The 21,576-nt window shown below is 38.3% G+C and overlaps 1 protein-coding gene across 1 annotated transcript in view; it reads left to right on the top strand.

The window, feature by feature from the left end:
* Window positions 1–21,576, top strand: part of Clasp2 (cytoplasmic linker associated protein 2) — a 203,186-nt gene that overhangs the window by 23,261 nt on the left and 158,349 nt on the right. The window contains exons 3-6 of the mRNA XM_013028474.1: window positions 5,303–5,406; window positions 11,423–11,514; window positions 13,252–13,327; window positions 15,896–15,993. Of these exons, the coding sequence (XP_012883928.1) occupies window positions 5,303–5,406; window positions 11,423–11,514; window positions 13,252–13,327; window positions 15,896–15,993 (370 nt within the window). The remainder of the gene's footprint in view (window positions 1–5,302; window positions 5,407–11,422; window positions 11,515–13,251; window positions 13,328–15,895; window positions 15,994–21,576) is intronic.

The following is a 21,576-nucleotide window of genomic DNA, read 5'->3' as shown; positions in this document are numbered from 1 at the left end:
GTTCTAATTTAGTAAGTTTAGTAATGTGTCTCATATGTAAACATAGTTTCACCCTCTCATAATATGCCAGAAAGAATACTAAGAATAGTCAGGACACCCAATCATTAGTTTTGTGTTTTATAAAATAGTTTATCTTTTACAATGGTAGGAGAATAAAATGAACTAACACGTATGCTTTAGCTTTTTTCCTTTTATCAGTGTCTCTGATCAGTCTTTGATAGATTGATTCATTTGTTTTACAAATTCATATTGAGAACCTCCATAGTAAACATTCTGTGGATGCCCAGCAAATAATATATATATATATATTTAATGACAACTCGATATGTGTGTGTATATTTAGTTTTTTTTTAATTGTTATCATGAAGGTAATATACAGAGGGGTTACAGTTTCATAAGTAATGAGTACATTTCTTTTTGAACCATGTCAACCCTTTCTTTGCCCTCTCAGTTTTTCCCTCCTGTTCCCTACCTACAGTGATCATTATGTTTTAAACAGATCTTTAGGGAAGACCACTAATTCAACTGACGGCTTCTTTTGCCTTTTTCCTGTTATCTTTATCCTTGGTAACTCCTCTCCCCCCCCCTCCCCTTTTTTGGGCCTGTCATGGAGCTTGAACTCAGGCCTGACCACTGTTCTTGAGCTTCTTTTGCTCAAAGTTAGCACTCAACCACTTGAGCCAGAGCTCCACTTCTGGCTTTTGAGGGAATGGTTTAATGGAGATAGGAGCTTGTGGACTTCCTGCCCAGGTAGAATTCAAACCATAATTCTCAGATCTTAGCTTTCTGAGTACCTATGATTGTAGGCATAAGTCATCGGCACCCTACTAATAACCCTTATTATAGATAAGAAAACTTTAAGATTAGAGAATTTCACTATCTTGTAAAATTAATAACTGATAGAGTTCAGAATAAAATCTTGTCCTATTTGTTTCCAAGAGAATAGGTATTAAAAGGGGATTTATTCATTTACGCATTCATTCCTTGTCTTACTAAGCAGCCCAGCCTGGCTGCAAATTCACAATTCCCCTCCTTTATATCTTGAAAAAAGTGCTGGGATTTTACTTGTGTATCATCACCACACCCTGTTCAGGAATGGATTTCAGTTCAAAATCATGAAATCATGTGGCCATAATAATACTAAATTTATGTAATGTACAGTGTTTTGTTGTTGTTTTTCTTCTGGTATTGAGGTTTGAATTCAGGGCCTTTCACTTGCTTGGCTTACTTACTTGGCTGGCATTCTACTATGTGAGCCAAGCCTCCAGCCTTTGTTTTTGCTGGTTATTTTGGCAATAGTGTCTTTAGGAGTTTTCTTTCTGGGTTGGCTTTGATCCTCCAGATCTTACCCTCCTGAGTGGACAGGATTATAGGCTAGAACTGCTGGTTCCTGGCTTTGTTCTTGATTTGTTTGCATTTTATAAAATTATTTTTTGTGTGTGTGTAGGTAGTGTTAGTAGAGTTGAACTCAGGGTCTCATGCTTGCTAGGTAGGTTTTATCATCTCTAGGCTTATGTTTTTGTTTGAGGCTAGTCTTGAACTATAATTTTGCTGACTATGACCTCCCATAAGATTGGAATTATGAATATGGGCACATACCATTATGCTTAGTTTATTGATTGAGATTGGGCCTTGCTGAGTTTTTTCCCAGGTTGGCCTAGAACTGTAATCTTCCCAGTCTCCTTCTCTTAAATAGCTGAGATTATAAGTGTGAACCAATGTGCGTAGCTAAAATTACTTTATATTATTGAAATAAATTCCTATTTGGATCAACAATTTGCATTTTATTAAAATTTTACTTTTGAAGAATAAAGTATCTTTTTTTCCCTTTACTGTTACTTGGTTAAAACATTTCTCATTCCTTCCCTCCTCCCTCTTTAGACTATAGATTAATCTTATATAGGTTATTTAAATTCTGCTTTTACTACTTGTGACGTGGATGTTACTTATTCTTCTGGACTTTCTCTGTTAAATAAGCCTACTCTATTCCATAGGATTGTTGTGAAGATTAGATGATGTAATTCAGTGATTATAGTATCTTTTTTTTTTTGGGTCCGGTCGTGGGGCCTGAACTCTGGGCCTGGGCGCTGTCCCTCAGCTCTTCAGCTCAAGGCTAGCTAGCACTCTACCACTTGAGCCACAGCACCACTTCTGGCTTTTTTCTTTTTGCTTATGTGGTGCTGAGGAATCCAACCCAGGGCCTCATGCATGCAAGGCAAGCGCTCTACCACTGAGCCACCTTCCCAGCCCTGATTATAGTATCTTAACGTGCAATGTTTACTATTATTTTTTGCCATTCAGAAGAAACAAGGGGCCCCAAATGCCAATCTTTTTTCAAATAATTTTTTTTATTGTTGTTATAAAGGTAATAGAGGGGCTGGGAAGGTGGCTCAGTGGTAGAGTGCTTGCCTTGTACGCATGAGGCTCTGGGTTCGATTCCTCAGCACTACATAAGCAGAAAAAGTCAGAAGTGACGCTGTGGCTCAAGTGGTAGAGCACTCACCTTGAGCTGAAGAGCTGAGGGACAGCGCTCAAGCCCAGTGTTCAGGCCCCACAACCGACCCCCCCAAAAAAAAAATCCAGTTATTGTCTGTAAGTCAGGTCGGGATAGCCAGTCTTACAGATATTGAATACTTACTTCCTCTACTATTAATAATATGTCCAGGAAAGAGGAGAACAATTCATATTGTTTTCATTAAGCAATGCTTGGGGGTGCTTCCTTTCCCCTGCCCATATTCCCTTTTACCTCCTCTCTATACAAAAAGTCTAAGGAGAGCCTCCCTTCTCCCTCCCTTTTCCTTTCCCTCTCCCTCCCATTCCCTTTGTTCTTCCCTTCCCTTTCACTTTTTTCTTCCCTTCCCTCTTCTCCCCTCCCCCTTCTTCCTTTCCATCTCCTCCCCTTCTCCTCTCCCCCACTGTCTCTCTCCCTCTCTGTCTCATTTGACTTTATCTCCTTGTCTCCCTCCTTCCCTCCCTCTTCACTTTCTTTCTTCCCTCCATCTTTTCCTTCCTTCCTTTTTTCTCTTTTATAGTACTGAGGAGTGAATCCAGGGTCTTGCACACTTTAAGCAAGTACAACTAAGCCATATCCCCCAAGCTGAACCAATAGATACTTCTATTGCCTCATTATTAGACTTATGAATTTTATAATGGGGACTGTGGCAAGTTTGTGTGTGTGTGTGTGTGTGTGTGTGTGTGTGTGTGTGTGTTTGTTTGTTTTTAGGCAGGGACTTATTACATTGGCCAGGCTGGTTTTGAACTTGTAATATTTTTGCCATTGTCTCCTAAGAGCTGAGCACTGGAAATATAGATGTAAACTATTATGCTCAGTTTGAGGGCTTTGTTTTCTTACATCATTATTTCCTTGATTAAGCTGTCTTAAGTAACTATACAGATGCCTCTTTCTTGGTTTTATTTCTTCATATATTTCCTTGTTTAAACTAAATCTAAGCTTTCATTGGCTCAGAAAAGAATAGAGATGTAGTGCTAACAGAAGCAGAAGAACTTTCTTGGCATGTTAATATGGAAGGTGATAGTAGGGATAGTGGGTAATATGTTGAGAGTGCTTACCCTGTGCCCTTTATTGTGTGAGTTATTCACGTGTATTTTAATTTTCAATAATCCTCCACAGGTGAGGAAATAGACAAAAAGTCTATTAATAAATAATAATGCACTCAGTGTCACATGCCTAGTAAAATGACACTAAGTGATAGAAATCATTTAAGGAAATACAGAACAATCATTTTGCTTGAGCCTTTTTGTCCCAGGAACTGACTTTAGAACCTGTAATCTCTGAATTCTACCCTTTCTCCATCACATGTAAGTTCAGGTATTGCTCTTCAAGTCCTGAGTTCAAGTCCCAGGACCAGCACAAAAAACAAAACATAACATTGATCATGAAAATTCTTCAAGAATGGACTCTACTCTCTCTTCCTGCCCCTTTAAGTAATATTGCCAAAGACTGGACATAGTATAGATAAGCCTGAGTCCCAGGGACCTTGTTTTGTTTGTTTCTGTATGTCAGTTGTTAATGTCAACTACAAAACAATACATACATATCTAACAAATGCAATTTAAAGAGTGATTATAAAACCCATACCTTCTTTTTTTAAAATTTTTATTGATTAGGTGATTATAAATTTTACATATTTCACAGTCTTGTAGAATATTGATACTTAAAGTCACATATTTTAACCTTCACAAGGCAAATTGTCCATAAAGTTTATGAATTATATGAGCTTTGACAATACAGCTATTTCTTCCACATCAGGTGATATGTACATTTCTTTCCTACAGTTCAGTGTAAGCTGTTCCCTCTTTTTCTCTCATTCCCTCCCTCCCATCACTGCCTTTGCATTGCTTAGTTCATTTTCATCTATCTCCAGTGCAGCTGATAGGCTCCTCTGTTGTCTGTTTTCCCATTTCCCCTGATTCTGTGTCTTCCTCCTAGCTTCCCTCAGATGTGTGCATATATATACCATATAAGTGGTCAAGAACATGGAGTCATTTAGCAATGATATGACAAAATGAGTGGAAGTCCTTTGTTTCTCGAGTGCTGTTTACTTTGTCATATCTTCTTGCATTTTGGCTTTAGCATCTACATATTAGGGAGACCATGTGCAGTTTGTCTCTTTGCTCTTAGATTACCTAGCTCAAAATGATTTGCTCTAGGTCCATCCATTTCCCTGCAAATGCCATTATTTTGTCCTCTCTAATGCCCAGTACCTTATTGATGATGCCTTAGTCCAGAAACGAAAACTGCAAGCTTTCTGTGACAACTTCCTTCAGCCACAGGTCACCCCTTTGGGCTAAACAGTTTCTTGCTTGTCTGTAGAGCTTAACAATTCATAATAGAATGTGGTTTTTGTTTGTTTTTTTTTTTGCTTGTTCTTTGAACACCTTTTTTTTTTTTTTTTTGCCTGTGGTGGGGCCTGAACTTTGGGCCAGGGCGCTGTCCCACAGCTCTTCAGCTCAAGGCTAGTGCTCTACCACTTGAGCCACAGCACCACTTCCGACTTTTTCTGCTTATGTGGTGTTGAGGAATTGAACCCAAGGCCTCAGGCGTGCAAGGGAAGCACTCTACCACTGAGCCACCTTCCCAGCCCCCTCTTTGAATACTTTTAAGTCCATGTCATACTGTTAAATTTCGTTCTCAGTTACTTCAGTTGACTCGTGAATAAGGAGTATAAAACAATTTCTTCTCACAGCTCTTCATTTATGGAAGCAATTGGTATATGTGCTTTTTAAAAAAAAGTTTGTAATGAAGTTGAGTAATAAATATTTCCTCTTTCCCCCTCTTTAGTTATTGTAGCTTTAGTAGACAGAATGGGAGATGCCAAAGACAAAGTTCGAGATGAAGCTCAAACTCTGATATTGAAGTTAATGGATGAAGTATCAACACCAGCGGTAAACATACATTTTAAAATTCTGATTCTTGTAGGCAATGATGAACTATCAGTAAAAAATAGATGGTAATCAACTCAGTTTACTAAGGCTTTACTAAGGCAGAAATGCTTGTGTATTGTTGTTAATGTTTTAAAGATATTGAGATTTAAGCTACAGTGTCAATACTTAGTTTTTATTTTGTTCATTTTGTTTTCTTTATTCTTTAAAAAACGCTTATAGGTTAAGTGATTTAATTGTATACTGACCATGATTTTCTTGATATCCTTGCTTGGAATTTATAAAATGTTGAATGAGAATTAAATTCTGAATTTCTTATAGAAACAGAATTTTCTTTTTTCTTTTGGCCAGAAATCAGAACTTCAACTTAGTACCTGCTGCTTTAGCTCATTGGCTAGCCCTTTCTCAACTGAGCCATGACTCCAACCAGGAAGATTTATTTTAAACATATTATTAAGTAGTTTTTACAAAGAAGCTACAATTCCATAAGTTAGTTTGTATGTATCTTTAGCAATACCATACCTTCCATCCTTCTCCCCAAGTTTTCCCCCCTCCTATCCCTACCATCAACTTACATAGTTTGTTACATAAAGTTCATTGATTAATGACTGTATTTGCTTACCTTTCTTCCCTCCATCCATGTGCCACCCTGAAATTCTTTTAAGACATGGCTACTTTTTTTTTTTTTTTTTTGCTAGCCCCAGGGCCTGGGCACTGTCCCTGAGCCTCTCTGTGCTCAAGGCTAGTGCTCTACCACTTAAAGCCACAGCGCCACTTTGGCTTTTCCTGTGTATGTGGTACTGAGGAATCGAACCCAGGGCTTTATGCATGCTAGGCAAGCGCTCTACCACTTAGCCACATTCCCTACCTATGGCTACTATTTATATAATTTTGACAGCAACCTGTTTTATGAATGCAGTAAAATAATTTGCCTTGTAAATTTCTTAGTCCATTTTTTTTTTTTTGTTCTTGTTTTTGTCGGTCATGGGCTTCAACTCTGGGCCTAAGTGCTGTCCCTCAGCTCTTCAGCTCAAGGCTAGCTTTCTACCACTTGAGCTACAGCGCCACTTCCTTTTAGTCCATTTTTTGTTACTATAATACAATATCTGATATTAGCACAAAAAGAGATTTATTTAGCTCACAGTTTTAGAGGACAAAAGTCTAAATGGCAGAACACTATCTGGCATGGGCTCACTTGACACATCTCCCTATGGCAGAGGGTACAAGGAATCCCTGCATAATGTGAGGAAAAATCATAGGAAGCCACAGGCCAGACTTTTTTCCTAATAAAATTTTAGTGTTATTATTAAGGTGTTGTACAGAGGGGGTTACCATTTCATAAGTCATTTCATAATGAGTATATTTCTTCCTCCTGCTCCTGCTCCTGCTCCTCCTCCTCTTCCTCATTGTTATTAAGGTGTTGTACAGAGGAGGTTACCATTTCATAAGTCAGGTAATGAGTATATATATTTCTTCCTCTTCCTCCTCCTGCTCTTCCTTATTATTATTAAGGTGTTGTATAGAGGGGTTACCATTTCATAAGTCAGGTAATGAGTATATATATTTCCTCCTCCTCTTCCTCCTCCTTATCCTCCTTCTCTTCCTCCTTCTCCTTTTCCTTCCTCTCCTTTCTTCTTCCCACTCTTTTGACATCTACTAAGCTATAACCGTTTAATGTCTTACCATCTCAATACCATTTTAACAAATGTAAACCATTGGGGGAAAACCACAGCATAGAGGAACTATTTTGAAAAGAGAGTAAAAATAAATTGATGTATAAACAAAGAGTAAGATAATAGCTCAGCCAGGCACTGGTGGCACACACCTGTTATCCTAGCTACTCAGGAGGCTGAGACCTGAGGATTGCTGTTTGAAGCCAGCCATGCAGGAAAACCTGTGAATTTCTTATCTCCAATAAACTAATCAGAAAAAGCTGGAAGTGGGTGCACTGTGGCACAAGTGGTAGAGAACCAGCTTGAGCACCAGAGCTCAGAGATAGCACTCAGGCTGAGTTCAAGCCCCAGGACTGGCAAAAAAAAAGAGAGAGAGAGAGAGAGCAAGAGAGAGAATAGCTCAAGTGGAAAGTCAGAACAGGTAATATGAACAGTGAGTATCATGTAATATTTAAACTGCATCTTAAAATAATGTTACATATGTTCAATGAAAAAAAATTCAGAGAAGACCAGGCACTTGTGGCTTATACTTATAATCCTAGCAACTCTAGAGGCTGGATCTGAGTATCATAGTTCAAAGACAGCCTGGGCAGGAAAGTCTGTAAGACTATTATATCCAGCTTACCATCAGAAAACTGGAAGTGGCGCTGTGGCTCAAAGAGATAAGAGCACTAGGAAAAGAGCTCAGGGATAGCACCTGAGTCCCTGAGTTCAAGCCCTGTGGCCAAAAAACATAACAAACAAAGAAACCCTAGAGAATGTCAAATTGTAAAAGTAAACTGTTTCCCCAGGTATTTTATACTTCATAACAAAATTGTTGTTAATAGTTTGATGGGCAGTCCATGTTATTTTAAATTACGGTTTTCTGTTATGCAAAGTACTACAGTGAAAATCTTTGTACATAAATACATGCCAGTGGCTCATGCCTGTAATCCTAGCTACTCAGGAGACTGAAATCTGAGGATCACAGGTTGAAGTCAGCTGATCAGTAAAGTGTGAGATGCTTTATCTCCACTAAACTACCAGTGAAGCTGGAAGCAGAGCTGTGGCTCAAGTGGTAGAGCACTAGCCTTGAGCAAAAAGGTGATCAGTGTCATAGTCCAGTCCTCCTGAGTTCAAGCCCCAGTACTAGCACCAAGAAAAGTATTTATAACAAATTGAATTCCAAAGATTGTGTTGATGAGTCAGATTTTTTGGGGGGGGGTCCGGTTGTGGGGCCTGAACTCTGGGCCTGGGCACTGTCCCTCAGCTCTTCAGCTCAAGGCTAGCTAGTGCTCTACCTCTTGAGCCACAGCGCCACTTCTGGCTTTTTTCTTTTTTCTTTATGTGGTGCAGGGCCTCATGCATACAAGGCAAGCACTCTACCACTGAGCCGACTTCCCAGCCCGATGAGTCAGATTTTTTAAAGATATGTATATTCCTTGCTAGGCTCAAGTACTTTACCACTTTAGCCATACCCCTAACCCCCTCTCTCTTTTTATATTTTATTTTATTAATTAATTTATTGGCTTTAGTTGTTTTCTGTATTTCTAATGTCAGCTTTAGATGGAGAGCTTTATATGTATGTCTCCATATAGCTAGGATGATAGGGGTATGTGCCAACATGACCTACTTAGTTATTAAGATGAAGTCTTGCAAACTTTTTTGCCAGAGCTGTCCTTGAACCATCTCCAGAGTAACTGAGAATACAGATACAACATCGCTCCTAGCCAAAAATTTTAGAGTCAACTTTTGAATAACCTTTGTGAAAGTTCAGAAAGGAAGAGAAAGAAAACTGAAAGAAAGGAAAATGAGTCTAGAAAGTGTTTGTATTTGGTAAATGGTAAAGGTGGTTTTCTAAATGTGGAGGCAAGGTTTATAGGGACAGTTTTCTGTGTTTTTGGAATGTTAAGGTTGAATTCCTAATTTTACCAAACTCAAATAATTATTTTGTGTAATTTGTTATAAATTTCTCTTTGCTTTCTCTTTATAAATTAAGCAGTCATAAAGGACTTGTCCCAAATGTTTCTGTAGTTGGATCTAGTATTAAGAGAATTTAAAAAGCCTAGTTATAAAATGAAAAGCCTGTTCCATGTGACAGTCTGTGGTAGTTGCTAGGCAATTTTGGACTCTTAAATGCCTACTGGACTATTTGGGTGCATAATGGTAGCATTGTTTTTTGAGGTTTCTAAAACAGAAGAAATTCTGTGTTCTTAGAAATGCAAAGATTCTTAGGTGTTGGATATGGTGGTACTGTTTGAAATCTAAAATGAAATATATATGAATAAAGAGTAAAAATGAGACTTAAATATTAAGTGGACGGGAACATTTATAGTGTAAATTGGGTTTAGAAAACTTTGTAAATGAGGTTGAACATCCTGAGCTCTAAAATATCCAAAATGCTTTAAAAGACCTTTTCAGATTTTGATTTCTTTGCTTTTCTTTTTTTCCCCTCGTCTGTGGTCTCCTTTTCTTCCTCCTCCTCCTCTTCTTCTTCCTCCTCCTCTCTTCTCTTCTCCTCCTCTCTTCTCTTCTCCTCCTCTTCCTCCTCTCTTCTCTTCTCCTCCTCCTCCTCTTCCTCCTCCTCCTCTTTTCTCTTCTCCTGCTTCTTTTCAACACTGGGGATTGAACTCAGGGCCTCACGCTTTCAACTCCAGTCTCTTTGCTTTTAGTTTATTTTTCAAATAAGGTCTTGCAGTTCCCCATTTGCTGTTATGTATAGGGAGCAGGAAATCTTTCTCTTTTCCCATTTCTCTTTATGTTAACCCAGATACACTAAAATAAATCCTTGGCTAAAACTTAAAAAAAGAAAAACAGGGTCTTGTACTAACTTTGCCTAGGTTAGCCTGGAACTATAATGCTGTTAGCTGGGATGTAGCTCTTTGTAATTGAAACTAGCTTCCTGGAACTCTTGATCTTCCTACCTCAGCTTGCCAAGTACTGGGATTACACACATGTACCACCATACTTGGCTTCAAAATCTAAATTTTTTTTTTTTTTGTCGGTCATGAGGTCTGAACTCTGGGCCTGGGTGCTATCCCTGAGCTCTTCAGCTCAAGGCTAGCTCTCTACCACTTGAGCCACTTTGGTTTTCTGGTGATTTGTTGGAGATAAGAGTCTCACAGACTTTCCCTTCCCTGGCTGGCTTTACCTCAATCCTCAGATCTCGAGTCTCCTGAGTAGCTAGGATTATAGGCATGAGCCACTGGCGCCTGGCCCTAAAGTGTTCTGAGCGTTAATATGACAGCACAAGTGAAAACATCCATATTTGACCTTATGTGACAGATCACAGTCAAAATTCAGGTGCAATAAAAATACTGTATAAAATATCCCAACTCCAGTGGCTCATGCCTATAGCTACCCAGGAAGCTTACTCAAGAAGCTGAGATTTGATGATCAATATTCAAAGCCAGCTGGGGCAGAAAAGTTCATGAGATTCTTATCTCCAGTCACCCATCAGAAAAAAGCAGGAAGTGGAGCTATGGCTCAAGTGGTAGAGGACCATCTTTGAGCAAAAAAGTTCAAGGCCCTGAGTTTAAGCCCCAGTACCAGCACCAAACAAAAAGCAAAAAAGTATAAAAGTGTACAATAACCTCAATCAAGAGGCAGAGATTGCACCAGCTCCAGCATAAAGTTAGCAAAACTCTATTGCAACCATCTCAACAAATAAGTGGACATCTTTTTTTTTTAATGTCTGTAATCCCAGCTTCATGGGAGGACCCAGTCTGGCCCAGCCCTCCCCCCCCCAAAAAAAAATGTGGAACCCTATCTGCTGGGCATGTGGCTCAAGTGATGAAATGAGGCTCTGAATTCAAAACCCAGTACTACCAAAGAAATAATAAAATAACCTTCAGGGTATATATCTGTGAAATGTAAATGAGTTTTGTGTTTAGGTCTGGGCCCCATCCTCAAAATATCTCACTGTATATATGTAAATATTCCAAAACCTGAAAATAACAATTTGAAACACTATTGGTCTAAGACAATTTAAGGTAAGGGATACTTGGCTGTTATAGAAATACTAACAATCTGGGCTGGGAAGGTGGCTCAGTGGTAGAGCGCTTGCCTTGCATGCATGAGGCCCTGGGTTCGATTCCCCAGCACCACATAAGCAAAAAGAAAAAAAGCCGGAAGTGGCGCTGTGGCTGAAGTGGTAGAGTGCTAGCCTTGAGCTGAAGAGCTGAGGGACAGTGCCCAGGCCCAGAGTTCAGGCCCCACGACCAGACCCCCAAAAAAAAAAAATACTAACAATCTGAAGAAAATATTTTCTTACCAGTGAAGTTGGTTACAAGGTTAGGAAGATTTAAATTAGTATTGCATACATAACTTAATTTTATGTTACGTATGTTTACTTTTCTTTCAAATAGTCCATTTGGGAACAGTTGGCTTCTGGTTTCAAGCACAAGAATTTTCGATCACGAGAAGGCGTGTGTCTGTGTCTTATTGAAACCTTAAACAAGTAAGTCTCATGATAATCGAAAACAGCATTATGTTTTTTATTTCTAAATAAAAAAGTTACCATTTCAGTAGGTCAGGTAAAACTATGGAAATAAATTTTACATAGTTATCAATTGATTGCTAGCACAAAAACACAAAGGTAATTTATGGTCTCTCAGTTTTTTGGTAGTGTTATCTTTCATAGTATTAGTTTTTAGATTATCAGTTAATGATAGGAAGTGTTTTCTTAGCTGGGCACAGTGGCTCAAGTCTGTAATCCTAGCTCCTTGAGAGGTAGAGATTGAAGGATCATACTTTGAGGCCCACCTGGACTTAAAGGTTTGAGAAATTACATCTCAACCCATGGTTGGTCACCTGATACCCCAGCTGCAGGGGAAGTACGGTGGCAGGGCTCATTTGTTCATGTCTGTCCCCAGCTACAAGGAAAGTATAAGTTGAAGGATCACAGCCCAGGCTGGTCCAAGCATAATGCCAGATGCTACCTGAAGAAAGCCATACTACAAGGAGTGGAGGCATAGCTCAAGTAGTAGAGTACCTGCCCAGCAAATACCACCTCCTCATAGGCAACCCTCACAAAAAAAGTTTTATTATGTTAATAATAGCCACTCAAAATTGATGATCATAGAAATGATCTGTTGACAATTTAGGATTTATTTCTATTCTGGATTTGGAATTGTTTTTAACTTATTGATATTCCACATTTTAGTCCTCTTTTCCCAACTGCCTTTTGCCAGTTGGTCCTAGTCTTCCTGGAGAACTGGGTGGTTACCAAACTCATCCACCAAGCAAGACTTACCAAATGCCATAGGACTATGACTCTAGGCCGAAGAAATGTAAATTGGGGTTTTTATTCTTGTTCTGGAGAATTATTTCAGGATAGGTGGAGTATAGTCAGTAATATGTACTTGCTTTTCCTGTGGCATTATTTGCTCTTAACTATAATTTCTTTTCTTTTCTTTTTTTTTTTTTTTTGATCGGTCGTGGGGCTTGAACTCTAGGCTTGGGTGCTGTCCTTGAGCCTTCAGCTCAAGGCGAGTGCTCTACCACTTGAGCCACAGTACCACTTCCGGTTTTCTAGTGGTTTTTATTGGCGATAAGAGTCTCATGGACATTCCTGCCTGGGCTGTCTTTGAACCTCGATCCTCAGATCTCAGCCTCCTGAGTAGCTAGGATTACAGGCGTGAGCCACCGGCGCCCGGCAATTTGTTTTCTTTTACTGCTCTGTGGTCCTTTCTGCCATCTAGAGCTTGTAAGTGCATTCAGTCTGCACAGTTTTTGTGGGCGTTGGCTTTTCTGTCTGTCATTTGCTTTCAACCTGTGACCACATCAAAATATTAGTAAATATAAATAAAAATCTTTTAACTTATTTCATTGGATAACATTGTTATTTGAGACCAAGAATCTTACAAAAAATATTTCAAAAGTAAATGCCTTGACTTCCTTAAGTAATTGATAAGTTACTAGATTTCATAGTGCAACATTGGTTGAACATTTTGCTCTGTTGGGTCATGTGTTGACAGTTTTCAGTGTCATTCACAATTAGTCAAGTCTGCATATTTCACATTGTTTGGAATTATGTTTTTGCTTGTTTCTCATATACTTACTGTTTCAATGATGTATGCCCATCTTCTCTACCATATTGTCATAAGTGATAAAGATGAGAAGGCATAAGAATATTTGATTTGCTACTTAATTGAAGCCAAATTCTGTTTGTTTTTTCTCCACAAATTATATTTAGTTTTGGAGCTCAGTCACTCCTCATCAGCAAGCTGGTACCACATTTGTGTGTCTTATTTGGAGATTGCAACAGTCAGGTAAATTTTTATTTATTTTTGAGCACAGACATTTTTCACTGTTCATTTTTGTCCTCTCATCTATTTATTTATTTTAAAGAAAGGGTGGGGGGAGTGAAATCTTGTGCTCTTATTCCCTTTATTTCCTTTAAAGAAAGAGTGAAGTGGAAATAAAGTCAAAACTTTACTTTTTTTGAGGAGCCTGTGGTCCAGGCTGGCCTGCTCCTGCCACGTCTTCCCAAGTAGCCGGGACTACATGTGTATGTCACCATGCCTAGCTTTATTTTAGTTTTAGAAATACATACACCATAGTTAGTTGTTTGGGTTGTATTTTTTGTTGTTGTTTTGGTTGTTTGCTTTTGTTTTTGGCGGGTCATGTGGCTTCAACTCTGGGTCTGGTTGCTGTCCCTGAGCTCTTCAGCTCAAGGCTAGTGCTCTACCCCTTGAGCCACAGCGCCACTTCCAGCCTTTTCTGGTGGTTTATTAGAGATAAGAGTCTCACCAACAATCCCTGCCTGGGCTGGCTTTGAACCTCAGTCCTCAGATCTCAGTCTCCTGAGTAGCTAGGATTATAGGCATTAGCTACTGGCATTGGACTGTAGTGTTTTTTTGTTTGTTTGTTTTGTCGGTCATGAGGCCTGAACTCTGGGTCTGGGCACTGTACCTCAGCTCTTCAGCTCAAGACTAGGGCCCTACCACTTGAGCCACAGCGCCACTTCTGACTTTTTATGCTTATGTGGTACTGAGGAATTGAACCCAGGCAAACACTCTACCACTGAGCCACCTTCCCAGCCCCTAGGCTGTAGTTTTTAAAAACACATTTTATTCATATAAGATGCAAAGTTGGTCTCTTTGGCTAGTTTTAAGGATAGATATTACTAAATACCTAATTGTTGAATTTGAGAAATTGGGTAACAAAGTCCCTGGGTTCCTTTCTGTAGTTAATATTTCATACATTTCTTGTTAGAAAACATCATTACCTGAGCAGTCTATGCTAGAGGCATGATACAAGGATATGTTCTGAATCTTGACCCTTCTAGTGGAGCTGAATCTTAGTTGTAATATTTTGGGTTTATCTGGGGCATTTGGAATGACACTTTGTAAGATTTTTTTCCCCTCCTTTCAGTTTCTAGATGGACCTCAGAAGGTTTGTAGAGTTTCACTGTCTATTCAAGTTGTTTTTTTTTTTTTTTTTAATGGGGAAAGAGGGTTGAATAGGTAGGAAGACAAGGTCTCTCTCTCTCTCCCTCTCTCGCACCAATACAACATTTTAATATAAATGGCTAAAATACAATCTCAGATTAGTCATTAATCTCAAATAAACTTCCCAGAGCAACACAGGGTCTCTTTATGTTACCCAGGCTGTCTTTGTATTCCTTAGATCAACTGACCTGACTTTTAAAATCAGTGTTCCTAATCAGTTATTCTTTGACAGTGTACTGTACCAAGGAACTAGAACTATCTTTTAAATTCTTGTCTTTAAGTCCATTCTCCTTTTTCTTTCCTTCAATTGTGGTAAAATATACATATAATTTACCATTGCAGCTGTTTTTAAATGTACAAATCAGTGTATCAAATTCATTCACATTATTTTACAACCATTGCCGCTATCCTTGTGCAGAACTTTTTCATCTTTCCAAACTGTATCCACACAACAACTTCCTACTCTTCATTCTCCCAGCTGCTAGCAGCCACCATTCTACTCTCTATATGAATTTGACTAGTCTAGGTACCTCGTGGAAATCAAACCATACAATATTTATTCTTTTGTATCTGATTTATTTCATTTAGCATAATATTCTCAAGGCCCAACCCTTGTAACATGTCAGAATTTTCTTCCTTTCTTTTAAAGGCTGAATAATATTCCAGTAACACACACATGCATATACACAGCCAGTTTGTTTATGTATGGAAGGGCATTTGAGTGTTTTTAATACCTTTTAGCTATTAAAAATTGTGCTTCTATGTTTATTAGTATAAAAGTGTTCAACTTCAGACCACATTCCTAAAATGAAGTTATATTCAAGAAAAATTAACAATAAAATGTACATTAATAGTTTATCTTAATACAAATTAAGTTTTTTGACAGCACATCTGTAGCTTTTTTTTTTTTGCTGGTCCTGGGGCTTGAGGCTTGATCTCAGACCCTAAGTACTGCTCCAAGCCTCTTTGTGCTCAAGTTAGTACTCTACTACTTCAGTTACAGTGCTACTTCTTGCTTTTTCTGAGTAGTTTATTGGAGACAAAAGGCTCACAGACCTGTTTGTCTGGGCTGTGATCCTCAGATCTTAGCCTTCTGAGTATCTATGATTACAAGTGTGAACCACTGGTGCCCAGCTAATTAGTAACTTTTATTTACAAGTTTCTTAGATTTCTTTACAATTTTTTAAGCTAAGATAATCTAGGGATTTCTTATCATCTTCTTGAGGTTTTTTTTTTTTTAATGGATGACATGTCATAATTTCCCTATGGTTTTAGAGCCATTAAAACCAATTTGGTGCTTCAAATTGATCTGTTAGTATAATGTTACCTTGAGGTGAAGAATTTTTGTCACATAAGTTTCTTTAAATATTCCGAATTCTTTGACAGGTGAGAAGTGCTGCACTCTCAGCTATAGTAGAGATTTATAGACATGTAGGAGAGAAATTGAGAACTGACCTTTATAAGAGAGGAATTCCTCCTGCCAGGTAAGTCTTGCTGGATTTATTTTTTTAACTCTTACATTTTAAAAGTATTAATTTCATTTTAAAGGAGTACAAAATTGTTACTTAAAATTCAAAAGATTCAAGGGGGCTGGGAGGTTCAGGTGGTAGAGTGCCTTTTTGGCAAGTTCAAGGCCCTGAGTATCCAGTATCAAAAAAAAAGACAGGTTTTACCTTACCTTCGCTTACTACTTTCTCTGATGTTCAGTTTCTTTATGTGGACCTGAGTTTCGGATCTATATAATTTTCCTTCTCTTTAAAGAAATCCTTTTTAACATTTCTTGCAGAAGATTTACAGCCAACAGATTTCCTTAAATATTGTTGAAAAAATCTTTACTTTTGAGGGATAATTTGACCAGTACAAAATGTTGGGTTTATGTTTTTGTTTTTATTTATTGATTTCTTTTTGCTTCATTCTTTTTTTACTTTATTTATATTTGTATGTGAGTTTGTACATGAGAGAGAGAGAGAGTCTATATATGTACTGGGGATAGAATCCAGGGGTTATGTTACTTAGCCATCCTCCCAACCCCATTTCACAATTGATTTCTGAGATGTTGGATGTAATTCTTATCTTTGTGTATATAAAAAAAAAAGATTTTTCCCTTGTCTTTTTATCAGGGTGCTTTTAAAACATTTTCTATTTATGGGGTAGAGCACTTGCCTTGAGCTGAAGAGCACAGGGACAGTGCCCAAGCCCAGAGTTCAAGCCTCATGACCGACCAAAAAAACAAACAACAACAAAAACCAGTTAAGCCTGGCCTCGGTGGCTTACACTTGTAATCCTAACAACTCAGGAGGCTGAGATCTGAGGGTTACAGTTTGAAACCAGCCCAGGCAGCAAAGTCACTGAGATTTTTATCTCCAATTACTTACCCCCCAAAAAAGCTGGACATGAGCTGTGGCTCAAGTGGTCGAGCACTTCCCTTGAGCACAAAAGCTCAGAGTCAGAACCCAGACCCTATCCTGAGTTCAAGCCCCAGGACTGGTACCACCACCACCACCAACAACACTGGAAGAATAGTAGGAAAAATGTCCTTTAAAGTTACAGAACCTTTCCTATCCCCAAACTCTAGGCACTGAGCTCTCATGTTGAGAATCCTTACTTTGTTTACAAATAAAAACCTTAAAAAAACAAAACATTTTATGATATGCTTATGTATAGTTCTTTTGGCATTTATTTTGTTGCTGTTACCTGAGCTTCCTGGTTGTGTGGTTTGGTATTAATTTGGGGTGAATTCTCAGTGATTATTGTTTCCAATATTTCTTCTATTCCTTTGTCTTGTTTTGGTATGCCCATTACATGTATATAACATCTTTTTTATCTGGCTGGCTACGTCTCTTGGATATTCTGTTCTTTTTTTTCTAAAGTCTCTTTTTGTTTTTGGTGTCGAAAAACTGTTATTGAGATAAACTCAAGCTCAGTCTCCACTTTTTTCCCTGGTTTGAGTCTTACAAACTTTTCAATATTTTTGAATTCCCATATGAACATGTAGGAGACAGGCCTTAGAGACAGTATTTAGCAAACCTCATGATTAAAGGTATCTTTAATCTTTGTTGTTGTTGTTGTGGGGCTTGAAATCAGAGCCTGGGCACTGTCCCTGAGCTTTTTTGCTCAAGGCTGGCTCTCTGTCACTTTGAGCCACAGGGCCACTTCCAGTTTTCTGGGGTTAATTTGGGATAAGAGTCTCACAGACTTTCCTGTCCAGGTCTGGCTTTGAACTGTGGTTCTCAGATCTCAGCTCCTAAGTAGCTAGGATTACAGGTGGAGCCACCAGCACCAGGATTAAAGCTTTATTGCTGCCCTAGCCACAAATGATGAGATTCACTCTTGGTTAGGGAGAGTGTAGCTCAGACAACTGCCACAGTCAGCTTTGCTGATGCAGAGAAACACAGTCCTCCTGTAGTCAATTGCGTTTTATTTCATTCAGCTGTTTGAATTCTTTTTGAATTTCAAAAAAATTCTGGTGTTTGTATCCTTTGAGTTCATTCAGCTGCTTAGACATCTCCACTTTAATTATATATTTTAATTTGTTGTTTGAAACTTCTTCCTCCTCACTGTCATTTATGTTCTTTTGTAAAGTTGTTGGCCTTTGAGAGAGACATGCTGCCTTTATTGTGGATTTGTTTAAATTGGGATTTACACATTGGAACGTGTGTGTGTGTGTGTGTGTGTGTGTGTGTGTGTTGTGTGTGTGTGTGTTGTGTGTGTGTCCATCTGTCGGGTCCTGGGGCTTGAACTCAGGGCCTGGGAACTGTCCCTGAACCGCTTTGTGCTCAAGGCTAGCATTCTACCACTTGAGCCACAGCACCACTTCTGGCTTTTTCTGAGGGGTAGTTTATTGGCGAAAAGAGGCTCACAGGCTTTTCTGCCTGGGCTGGCTTTGAACTGCAATCCTCAGATCTCAGCCTCCTGTGTAGCTAGGATTACATGCGTTAGCCACCCAGTGCCTGGCTGGAACCTAGTTTTTAGGTGGAGTTTTCTCCTTTTTTGGTGGTGTCTCAGAGATCGCCTAATAGTAATTAGTGGCTATGTTGTGATATATTTTGTTGCTTTTAGATTGGAAGGGTGTGGGCCAGTAGTTAAATATTCAATTTTAATGTTCAAAACACTCTTTTCCACTCAGGGTGAAGAAGCTTGGTTGCAAAAGGTGTTGCAGTTAAGACTGTGTGTTTGTAGCAGTCTCCAGTAAAGACCAGTCACCACTGCTGCTCCATCTTTAGATGAATATAGAAGTAAAGATGTATTTTTGTGATCTAGGAAGACTTTAGTTAACCAGGATCATCATGAAAAGGAGATAAGATGACACTAATGAGTAATCCAAAGTGATGATGACATAGGGAAGGAAAGAGTGGCTTAATAGAAGAGCTTAATAGAAAAGGTTAAAAAAGTAGAGATCAGTAGAAAAGAGCTGGTTACTTTTGTGATGAAGGAAGAAAAAAGAGAAATGAAAATTAAACAGATAAACTTGTACAAACACAAAAACTATAAAAACAACGAAAATATTTTAAAAAATGTGATGTCTGGGCAATCTAGTTACCAGCTAAGAATACAGGTAATGAAAAGGGGTTAGGAATGGGAAGATAAGAGACAGAAGAAAATATGAGTGAGAGCATTTTTAAGTGTGGATAGAAGGAAAGTATAAATGAGGAAGGAGAATAAGAAAGGGAAGAAAATACAATTTAAGATTGAGTACTGAAAAGCAGATGCTCAGCTGAATATAATGACTGCAGAGAAAAGGAAGGGAGGAAAAAACGACGCGGGTAAATAGTTGGGGGAATACAAATTTGCTTATATCTGTTGTACAGAAAGATCTGTACAATTAAATAAAAAACCAAAATAACCAAACAAAAATCAGCAATTTTATTATATAAAATAAAATAAGAATTTTCTTTTTTTTCTCTCTCCCTTCTTGGCATATGCACTGTGTGTGTGTGTGTGTGTGTGTGTGTGTGTATGTGTGTGTGTATCTGTAGAGTACTAGATACAGATTGTGGATATCATGATCTGGAGGGTCTGTACAGGAGGTTTCAGACTTCCTCAGCTGTCAACACATGGAACCAAAGGACAGGCCCTGGAGAGAGTACTTAGCAAACCTCAGAATTAAGCTTTATAGCTGCCCTAGTCATAGGTTATGTGTTTCATTCCTACTTGGGGAGGGTTTAGCCTCTGATGACTGCCACACCCAACTTTTAATTTTCTAAGCTGTCTCTAATGGTACCTCCATTTTGGATTTTGAGCCCAAACTGCACTCAGATGATTAGAGCTGCCAATCCTAATGGCTGCCATACCTCTACTGAGTGCCTCCGTAGGGAGTTCCAAGCCTCCTTCACTGGGCACTGCCAGGTATCTTGAGCAGCTGCCTCTGGTACCTATACTGCCCATGTAGTTCCTTGAAGTTTAAACTGGTCTGCAAGGCCCTGTGGGACATTCTTTTTTCTTCAACAGTCGCTTATGACTGACTTATACCCAAATTCTATGGCAAGGTATACTTATTCTCAGCCCACTCTTTCCAGTAGGCACTCTTCTCATGATAGCTGATGTTCTGCTGTCTTATCCAGGAACAACAGAATGCCCTTCTTCTACTCCCTGTTTTCACTAGTATATATTCTCAAGTTAACTTTTTATTGACTGTTGAATCCATTTGAAACAAGATTTATTTTATCATACTGGTCACATTGTAACTTTAATTTTCAGAAGGGATTTTTGTCTCTCAAATACTGCTCCCTTTGTAGTTTCCAAATTTCTTCAGTTTAAAGTATTTTTGTTTACTCATTTATATCAAAGGTATTCTTTGTTAAAACATATAATTCATAGGGTCATCAAATTGTTTTAAAATAATGTTTTTTCTCTGTCAGACTTTTTTTTTTTTTAACTAAGTCTTGCAGTTTGGTGTTAGCATAGCCTAACACTAACAGTGAAATTGATTATAATTATAGTCCTTTTTGATGTTCATCAAAGATGCCAAGATCATTCAGTTGGGGCATAAATAGTCTTTGCAACAGGTGAACTGTGAAATTATGTAAAATTACATCTTTTCTAAACAAGATATCCCCAAAATAACTAAAATAGATCTTAAATTATATAGGAGTTAAAATGGTTCAATTCTGAAAAAAATGAAATATTTTATGATGTGAAAGCAAAATGTATGCAGCCCAAGAAATAATTAGCTAACCTTTGGCAGTATGGCCATTTTCAGGATACTAACTCTACCTATCTATGAACATGGGAGGTCTTTCCATTTCCTCATGTCATCTTCAATTTCTTTGTACAGATTTTTATAATTTTCACAGTAGAAGTCTTTTGCTTCTTTGGTTATGTTTATTCTTAAATTTGGTTATGTTTATTCTTAAATATTTTATTATTTATTTTAGACAATGGAAAATGGGGTTGTTTTCCTAATTTCCCTTTCTTTATGATTGTACTCCCCATCCCCCCCCAAGTCCGAGGGCTTGATGATTCAGGGCCTGGGCTCTATCCCTAAGTTTCTTTTTGCTCAAGGCTAGCATTCTATCACTTGAGCCACTGCACCACTTCTGGATTTTTCTGTTTATGTGGTACTGAGGAATCGAGCCCAGGGCTTCATTCACACTAGGCATGGATTCTACCACTAAGCCACAATTCCAGCCTGATTGTACATTGTTGGTATACAGAAAAGCTACTGATTTTTGTGGGTTGATTTTGTATTGTGTTACTTTGCCAAAGTTATTGATCAGCAGTAGAAGTCTGGGGGTGGAGTCTCTTGAGTGGAGTCTCTTATATATAGTTTAGATATAGAAGATAATGTTATTTGCAAATAGGTTTTTTTTTTAAATTTTCTATTTCCCTATGTGAATCCCCTTTGTCTCTTGTATGTCTCTTGCATTATTACTGTGACTAGAAAATACAGTATTACATTGAAAAGGAGTGGAAAGAGTAGACATCCTTGTTTTTGATTTTAGAAGATATGGTTTTAGTTTTTCACCATTTAGTGTTATGTTGACTGTTAGTCTGTCAGATATAGCCTCTTTTTTTTTTTTTATGTTCCTTCTATTCCTAGCTTCTCCAAAGCTTTTTTTTTTTTTTTT

This window comes from Dipodomys ordii, unplaced genomic scaffold, assembly GCF_000151885.1.
Source record: "Dipodomys ordii isolate 6190 unplaced genomic scaffold, Dord_2.0 Scaffold110, whole genome shotgun sequence".
NCBI lineage: Eukaryota > Metazoa > Chordata > Mammalia > Rodentia > Heteromyidae > Dipodomys > Dipodomys ordii.
Note: the sequence above shows the minus strand (reverse complement) of the source record. Positions and strands in the feature narration are given on the sequence as shown.